Below are 9,082 nucleotides of genomic sequence, written 5' to 3'. Positions count from 1 at the left end.
TTTATGAAGTTTAATAGAATTAGGGATGCCAAAAATGTTAGAACCCGACCAGAAAACATAATTATAATATTTTGGATGGATTATGAGCAAGGTAAATGGTTATGAAAGAGGATGTGAGATTCTTTTCTAGAACTAGGTTTCATGGTTTGGAATAATTATAGCATTACGATTATACACATTTGATATTTGATCTCATTTACCCATCTGTAATCATTTATATATTACAAAGGTTTTAAAAAGTTTGCCGCTAAACTTTAACAAACGTCGCTTTAAGTTATATATATATATATATATATATATATATATATATATATATATATATATATATATATATATATATATATATATATATATATATATATATATAAAATATTATATATATATATATATATATATATATATATATATATATATATATATATATATATATATATAAAATATGTCGTCTTAAGTTGAGATATTTGTCATACAACATATACAAATTTTTTACATTTGTCAAATGCAATTTTATCACTTAATTCTTGGACATCCATATCATTATTTTTAGGGTAAATTATACGAATGGTCTCTATGGTTTAGGGTAACTTGCATGTTTGGTCCCTAACTTATTTTTCTAACTCGGAAGGTCCCTACTGTTTGTTTTTGTTACACGTTTGGTCCCTGTTTTACATAAAAAGTCTATTTTTCCGTTGATTTTTTAATTTATTTAAATTAACACACCCCTAACCTCACCCCCTCTGCTTACCTTACTTACCCTACCATTTTTCTCTATTTAAATAATTGTCTTTTTACGTAAGATAGGGACCAAAAGCGTAACAAAAACAAACAATAGAGACCAAGCGTGTAGCAATAACAAACAGTAGGAACCTTCCGAGTTAAAAAAATAAGTTAGGAACCAAACGTGTAAATTACCCCAAACCATAGGGACCATTCGTATAATTTACTCTTATTTTTATATAAAAATAATTTACTGATTTTGCACTAAGGTCAAAACAACTCCAATAATCATGTGAAAGCTAAGTAAACAATATTATTACTTCATATAAAAACTCGAAGTAAAAGATCCAACATTACAAAACAATTCAAAATAGCATCAAAAGTAAATTTACATACATTATAAGCTATTGAACATAAACCAACTCCTAGTCCATGACTTATGCAACACATTTATAAATTCCAAGCTAAGACATCTTCATCACACCAAATTTCACTCTTTGTTCTTCAATTGATCCACGTTTATTCATGAACACTTGATTCTTCAATGCACGATAATTTTCCTTTTTCTTGCCTTTTCTGTCGAAAATTATACATTGTTTATCTCTAACAAGTCATATTGGTAAAAAAAAAAAGTATATTATTAGTTCAATAAAATTTAATCTCATCAATTATATTGATTATTTATATAAAATAATTTTAAACATACCGATGCTCCCTTTGTCGAAGGAAGAAAACAAGTACTCCAAATCCTACCACAATTGCTATTTTTATTACCTAAAAATAAATTCAAGATTTAGAATCTTGAAATTCTTTAAAAAAGATTATATGATCAAAAAGAAAAACTTTAACCTGTTTAACCGATCCATTAGAAGCTTCTTCATCTACACTTTTCGGACTTGAGTTTCCCAAAATATGAACAATTTCTTCACCTTGTTTCACATTCTCATCATTTCCACATTGCACTTCACCCTGAAATTTACATTTTAAGTAGACACAAAATCAAGAAAAAGATACAACAAGAGCTATAGAGATAAAGTCACTTACTTTCACAACAATTTCGGGTATAGAATTAGAAGCAACAATCTTTTCTTGATGATCTTTTTCTTCAATCTTGCAATCAATATCATGTTCAAAGTCCTCATGATTATCATTTGAACTCATTCCACCATTAACACTCTCATTTTCAATATGCTCAATGCTCTTCTCATTATCAAGAGGCTTTCTTCCCGAAACCGTTGCATCTTCTTCACATGTTTCCGGAAGCTTCTTTGTGTTTGTTTCCATGAGAGAAAACTTCTCTTCATTATTTGAATCATTTGTTTCACTTGGTGTTACAAAGTTTTCAAAACCATCTTGCTCTTCTTTTGTTACATTAATGTTTTTTTGTAAATCACTCATGCTAAAAGAATTTCTAAGCCTTGTTGAACTCGATGTTTCCAACTTTTGATCATTATCTTTAACACGTAAAGTTCCAAGTTTGTATGATTTCATACTCAAAGGCTTTAGAGGTGTTCGATCCTGAAATCAATTCACACTACATTTCAATAACATAATTTTAAATATAATGATAAAATCCCTTTTGCTTTAGTGTGTTTATCGTGTGTCTTTTTAGGGATTTAATTCATTGTACACTTCAATAACATAATTTTAAATATAATGATAAAATCCCTTTTGCTTTAGTGTGTTTATCGTGTGTCTTTTTAGGGATTTAATTCATTGTACACTTCAATAACATAATTTTAAAGATGGGTATACAAACCTGAGATATACTGCTTTCAAATACACTAATCATCTTCTTTATATTGCGTGGAGTTATCTTATCTTGTTCACCTTCTACCTTAGGTGAAAAAGATTTGATCTTTTTGGCAATAATTGATCTTGATGAGGTTATATCTTGAGAAGATGTTTCTTGCAATCTTTTCTCATTGTTCTTGATTGTATTTACTTCAGTTTCTTGTGATGATGTAGAGAGTTTGCTCTTTTTGATCTTCTCTTCAAGATTCTGCTTATCTAACTTTTCATCATTTGATGGTTTTGATTCAGATGCATGAATGTTGGTGTCTTCTACTGATTCTTGTAATGAAGGTTGAATCTCATTGGCTTTTATTGTATTCACTTCAGTTTCTTGTAATGAAGGAGTAGATGTGGTCTCTTTGTTTGTTATGTTTATGTCACTTGTGATTTTTTCTTCAAGATTCTGCTCATATAACTTGTCACCTGATAAATCTGGTTTTTCTGCTTCAGTATTCTTAATCAAGTCTGTTTGTGAAGCCTGAGTTTTGATTGTAGGAGGAAATGAAGTCTCTTCCTTTTTATCTGTAGGATCCTAAAACAAAAGAAAAGGTTTTGATTTTGACTTTGACTTTTTTCATTCCAATAGAAAGAAAAAGAACCATTTCATTTCTTTCATGATTCTATCATACTCAAGACTTTTATATAACACTTAACTGTGAATGATTGCTTCTGAAAAGATTCTTCTTTTATCACATGGCTAGATTCTGCAGCCTTCAAGGAAATATCATCAAGAAGGTTCAAGCTACGAGCTTTTGCAGCATCATTATTAGAACTGCTTCTTTGAAAATATTGAGAAGACGTATCCCTCAAAACATCTAGACAAAACCTTTCAGAAAATTCCAGTGTAAGAGGGAATTGACAAATGGATTTAATAGGGACATAAGTTGACTTAATCTAGTAGTCTATATGACTTTTTATAAATTTGTCCTCATTCATTCTATGTTTTACTTAATGAGAAAGAAGAAAAAGAAACAAGGCCTAAATGTTTCTTTAGATAATGCAAGATCAAACCTGAGACCTCATGTCTTTGCAACAATGATGTAAGAGATTTGGCACTTTCTGTCTTTCTTAGCCTGCTATTAAGAATCTCAGCTTGCTTCTTCTTCATTGCAGCTTCTCTCTACAAGTAAAAGGATAAACATAACTTCCAAAAACTTGAAATTGATTAACATTAACAACACATCCAAACACTCTTATATGGCTATATACATCATGGAATGAAATAATGGTGAAAGAAAAAAAATAAAGAGAGTACCACTGAACGAATCCTATTACGCTCCTCATCATTAAGAATGAACTGCAACTTCATATGTATAAGTCCACCTCCTTCAATGGGAAACAAGTCATCCCAGGTACCCTTTTCAATTATAGACATGGTTCGAATACCTAAGCCAAATATCAAATTGATCCTTGATTAGAATCAAATTAACCAAATCGTCCACAATGTGAGATGAATTCGGGAGTTTTATGATAAACCTGAATGTGATATTTGATTTCCCTCGGAATCCTGAATTGAGATGATCAAATTGTCGCGCAGATTCGTTAATGGACTGTGCTAAAATCAATATGTCGAATCAGTGTTTATAAACAAGGACAATAATTAAGTTTAGAGTTCGGAATCTTACAAAGAGAAAGTCTCTTTCTCCCCAGCTTCATGCTCGACTTTCCCCAATGCAACTACATGATAAATTGGATCAATAACTAGTTCAAATGGTTTCGAGGTTCTCACGAATAGAGGCGATGAACAGATCGCATACCCTTTACAGAATTTGACGAAGATGGAAGCTCCTTGAAGTCCAGAACTATGAAATTGAAGGACCATGAAAAGTATAGTACTTGAAGATATCATAAAATTAGAGGTGAATATAGGAAGATAAGTACCTGAAACTTGAATGGATCCTGGCATTGGCTAGCAACGAGAATGAATCGAAGTGATTGCTCGTTTGGGTATTTGGTAATGCATGAAATTGACAAACTTTCGGATGGAATAATTGTGTTTGTGATTCGATTGCGTCTGTGTGGGTGGGGTATCAACAAATTTTATCCACGATATGCTATAAATGAAACCCCAAATTTTGTCTTACTCAAATAAACCAAGATAACATAAACCCTAAAAATCTCCTGTAACATGAAAATTTGATCATTTGAGTATGAATTTAGTACGCGGAGAAGCTGAACATTGATCCTTGGTAGAGTGGTGTTATTGTTTGTTATTATTATCTTTTTTAAGTATTAATTTCAAAGTAGATTAAAGTATAAGATTTGCACATGAGTCTAACTCTAATTTATATGTTTATATACCAAATGAACATCATTACCATCTTGCTGATGAGTATTTTCGTTATTATCATCGTGAATAGTCAAGAGATTAGATGATCATAAAAAACAAATAAGACATCACAACATTTGGCCATCAAATGCTAAAAGAAAACTTAACACAACCATAAACCATGCTCTCATAAGTAAATACAACTAAAGATATCTTGTTATCTTGGCTAATGACATGTTGCATTTGTTAAGTCTAACCCGCTATGTCATGACTCATGACCAGGGCCGGCCCAAGGGCTGGGCGAGCTGAGCCACAGCCCAGGGCATCAATGCACAGGAGGGCAACAAATTTTAGTAAGTTGTTATGGGTTTATTTTGTTTGGGCCAAACTTTTAGATCCATAATAGAAATCCAGTCCAGCTATGTAGGATTAAGGGAAGCGCGAACAAAAAGGATGAAAACTTGAAAAGTGAAGGCGGCAACTAAAGACGAAGAGATAGGTAGAAGTCGAGGAGACATGGAGACAAGGTATAACCTCTAGTCGCATAGGAAGTGCTGCTAAAAAAACGCACACTTTTCTTCTTTTATACTCGATCTTTCTCTAATTCGTTTTTTTTTTTTCGTTCGGCTGCCTTGATCGGAACAATCTAGAGTCGAAGACTCGAAGTCGACTTTTCAATCTTCAACCTCTTATTCTTTATCTATAAGGATTGAAGGAAAGTCATCACTAATTTGGGAGGATTTATTTCTTTTGTTCGGATCAATGTCGATTTCAACTTGATTTCTTTTATTGAACTCGATTTCTCTTCTGCAATCGAATTTATGTTGATAACAACCGCCTGGATTTATTTCTTTTGTTTGGATTAATGTCGATTTCTCTTGGTTCCTTTATTTCTCCACTCATATATGTATGTGAAGTCTAGAATTGGCATATCGTAAGAATGAAAGAATTTATGTATGTGAAGTCTAGAAACTAGTAAAAGTTGTGTTAATGTTCGTTTGTACTTGAAACTAGTAAAAGTTGTGTTAATGTTCAATTTGTACGTGAAACATGAAATAAGATTTAATCAACATTTCTCCAAGTTATGGCAAGTGTTGATTTTTTATTTTCTTTTTTCAAGTTCAGTAATTTGATGTATACATGCACTAAGATATACTTCGCTTTTGTTTGGGCTTCCATTTTAGAAACTTGATTGTTGTTTTTGCGGTTTATTAGTAGCATAAGACAAAATTGTTGATTGTTAAACATTTAGGAGAATTTCTTTTTGATACAAATACATGAAATACATAGTTATTATTTTTATTTAAGTTTCTTAAATAAATGAGATTGTTGTGTTTGAAGATCCATAATCATATGGACATCTGGTAAAGTATTGAGGAATGGTTCTAGGCTTAGAACTATAAAAAGGGGACTCTTAACTTATACTAACATAATACTAAATGTTCTGTCCAATAATCATATTTGTGGACTACTGTATATGACTTAAATTTAACTTCTTAAAATTTGTTTTTTATAAACTTAAAATTATATAGGATTGGTACAAATAAATAGGCACAATTAAACATCTCCGTCCAGGGCATGAAAAACCAATGGACCGGCCCTGCTCATGACTTATCGTCCAAAAGGACCAAAACATTATATGAGAGCACACAATCAAGGATCTATTGAAATATGTAAATTTTTCTATTTACTAATCCTACTTCAAAATTAATTACCTTTATTAAGTCGGTTTTTTGCAAGGGTATAAAATATTTATGTTAAAGTTTAAGGGTGGTAGAAGGGAGTAAAGGGAGTAAAAGGTCACACGAATCGATATGGTGTGAATTGTATGGACTTTGTTAGAAGGTTGTTAGAAGATTAAGGATAGGATATCAATTATTCTTATTATATCATTGCTAGTTGGGTTATTTTGTTAAGTAGTTGAAACAATTTGTATACAATCGTCACTCTGCAATCGTTTCTCTCATTCTTTGACGTATATGAGCACGGTGATCTAATTTTGCTCGAATGTTGTGATCTGTTTTTTTTACTATGAGTAATTGTTTGTTGTTAATCAAACTTTTCATTTATTCTCAAATGATTGAACGTATTTCTATCAAATAGATACTTAAAAAAAGATACTTGAATATGTTTGTATTAAACCTTGTTAAGTTTTATAAATAAGGTTTTTGTTTAAAAATCATGGTATGAAATCCAAGGTTTTTACACTTTAACGAATCAACGACCTTAATATTCTTTAATTTCTTTTCTTTGACGAAGATTCTCCTCTCTCTTATGCTCATTTTTGTTGTATTAATTGTAACCTTAATATGGTTGATCGATTTTCTAAGTTTTGTTAAATAGTTTTGGGTTTATTATTCATAATGTTTTAGGGTTTCTGGTTCTTCTTTCTAATTCTCAAATCTCATTCTTATCATTACGATGTTGGTGGTTGGAATTGGTGTGAATAAGTTTTTTTCAAAAATCCTAGTCTAGGGTTTGTGTTCGGCTCATGTTAGTTGTGTTCTTTGTTGTAACCTTGTGGTAAGATTTTTGTTATCCTGATCTCTTTAAGTTTCATTCACTTATCTAATTGGGTGAATACATTGGGATTCCTTTATAAGTACTTAATACCTTGTTTGATTGTAGCAAGTGGTTTCTAAATTTACTAGGATTTGGAAATCCCTTTGCCTATAAACATGATTTTTAAATTGAATTGTCAATCTTTGTTTTGGTTTGGTATATTTGGATTGTCTGGTCATTATTTTGAATTGACTTTGGTCCTTTTCTTATTAGTTGGTAAAAGGTTATGTATATGTGGTTGGTTTATTCATATTTCAATAAAAATTGGTGACATAACATCTTCATCTTTTGTCACTAAGGAGTTTGGTAATCTTTAAATTAGTGAGACTTGTTATAGTCATACTAGTCATAATTTTATTACTACCGTTATAAGATGTAAACTTACCGGTACAAATAACTTTAGAGTTTGGTGTACTTCTATAGAAAGGATTTAAAAGGAAGAAATAAATCAGGGTTTATAAATATATATAAACTTGTTGGAATGAAAGTGTAGTTAAAGAATAGGAAAAAGCTTATTTAGTGGTAATGTTTTGGATTCTTGGTGCAAATTCTAAGGATGCATACTAGAGTTGTGTAACACCGTAAATTTTCGCACGGATTTTTCATTTTTAAAATCACATAAATGACATCAACACTTTTCATAAAATCTCAATATATCATTTATCAACAACGTGTGTTCATAATTATTTGAATAAAATCCAGGATCCTCGAAACACAACTCCATCTCGTGTGTACAATCAAATCGGAGCCTTCTCGTGATCTTGAGAAGTACCTGAAACACATAACACATAACACGGTAAGCACGAAGCTTAGTGAGTTCCCCAAAATACCACAAAAATAATTAGCCTCTCATGGCTATATCTCGATAAGGACCCTCCGGTCATGCGTCCCAGTGAGAACCCTCCGGTTCTCACAGCTCGGGTTGGACCCTCCGGTCATGTGTCTCAGTGAGAACCCTCTGGTTCCACCTCAGTGAAGACCCTACGATCTCACAACTCGAGTGGGACCCTCCGGTCCCAACTCAATCAGAATAATATAGCATACACCATAAAGACAAATATTACATAACTCAATATAAGCACATAGGATCAACATATACACAAAATAATATAACAGCGTAAGTCACAAAGACAGTATGCACGATAACACATATCACATTATAAACAATTAAGACCCTTCAGTTAATAATGTACTAAGACCCTCCGGTCAATAACGTATTAAGACCCTCCGGTCAATAACACGAATAAGACCCTCCGGTCACACATAAATTACCACACAGGTAAGTATAGTGAGAAGACTCACCTCGGATGGCAGACAGATCCTATAAATGTTGCTGCTGTACTCCGGCCTCTAACACTGAGCCAAACCCACAATTAACCCCATTATGATCTAAGATCGAACCTTCACATATTAGGTCTAAATATGGTCCACCAACTAGTCCCATAAATAACCCAAGCCCATTGGGCCCACCGAGGCCCAATACCAAATGGGTCCGCAAAGGTCCACTAATAGCCCAACAATGGCCCAATTTTTCAAATTGGGCCCAAACCCTCATATGGGCCTTACCCTAAAGCCCATCTACATATTCTAGTCCACATGATTGTTCTCGGATGGCCCATCAATAGCCCAATCACCAAAGCCCAACAAAAAGGCCCAACTTAAGGCCCAAGTAAAATCAGGGTTTTCACATTAAAGGACAATTAGGGTTAAGTGTATCTTACTTAACCCATTAAGTCCATT

The 9,082-nt window shown here is 32.3% G+C and overlaps 1 protein-coding gene across 3 annotated transcripts; it reads right to left on the bottom strand.

Annotated features, from left to right (window-relative positions):
• Positions 1-1,010: 1,010 nt before the first annotated feature.
• On the bottom strand, positions 1,011-4,685 carry LOC145054676 (uncharacterized). Of its 3 annotated transcripts, none has more exons than XM_079002913.1 (12): positions 4,393-4,685; positions 4,269-4,313; positions 4,137-4,188; positions 3,988-4,061; positions 3,767-3,897; positions 3,523-3,631; positions 3,166-3,326; positions 2,477-3,043; positions 1,762-2,235; positions 1,567-1,686; positions 1,424-1,491; positions 1,011-1,320 (listed from the first exon to the last, which is right to left on the bottom strand). In XM_079002913.1, exons 1-12 carry the CDS (start codon positions 4,415-4,417, stop codon positions 1,182-1,184), a joined length of 1,965 nt encoding a protein of 654 aa, XP_078859039.1. In that variant the 5' UTR covers positions 4,418-4,685; the 3' UTR covers positions 1,011-1,181. The 3 variants fall into 3 exon arrangements, with proteins under 3 accessions (XP_078859039.1, XP_078859040.1, XP_078859041.1); XM_079002914.1 differs by having other exon boundaries at positions 1,011-1,293; positions 4,393-4,683; XM_079002915.1 differs by lacking the exon at positions 4,393-4,685 and having other exon boundaries at positions 3,988-4,066.
• Positions 4,686-9,082: the final 4,397 nt, after the last annotated feature.

The sequence above is a fragment of the Lactuca serriola genome, chromosome 5, assembly GCF_051521515.1.
Source record: "Lactuca serriola cultivar US96UC23 chromosome 5, Lser_US96UC23_V15, whole genome shotgun sequence".
Classification (NCBI taxonomy): domain Eukaryota; kingdom Viridiplantae; phylum Streptophyta; class Magnoliopsida; order Asterales; family Asteraceae; genus Lactuca; species Lactuca serriola.
This window is presented reverse-complemented; position numbering and strand designations above follow the sequence as displayed.

Bases quoted from the DNA above. Each gene is read 5' to 3' on its own strand.
- LOC145054676 (XM_079002913.1), bottom strand. From the start codon at position 4,417: ATGCCAGGATCCATTCAAGTTTCAG. The intron at 3,898-3,987 runs GTTTATCATAAA...TATTTGGCTTAG, and splicing joins AAATCAAATATCACATTCAG to GTATTCGAACCATGTCTATA. The intron at 1,492-1,566 runs GTTAAAGTTTTT...ATTTATTTTTAG, and splicing joins CTAATGGATCGGTTAAACAG to GTAATAAAAATAGCAATTGT.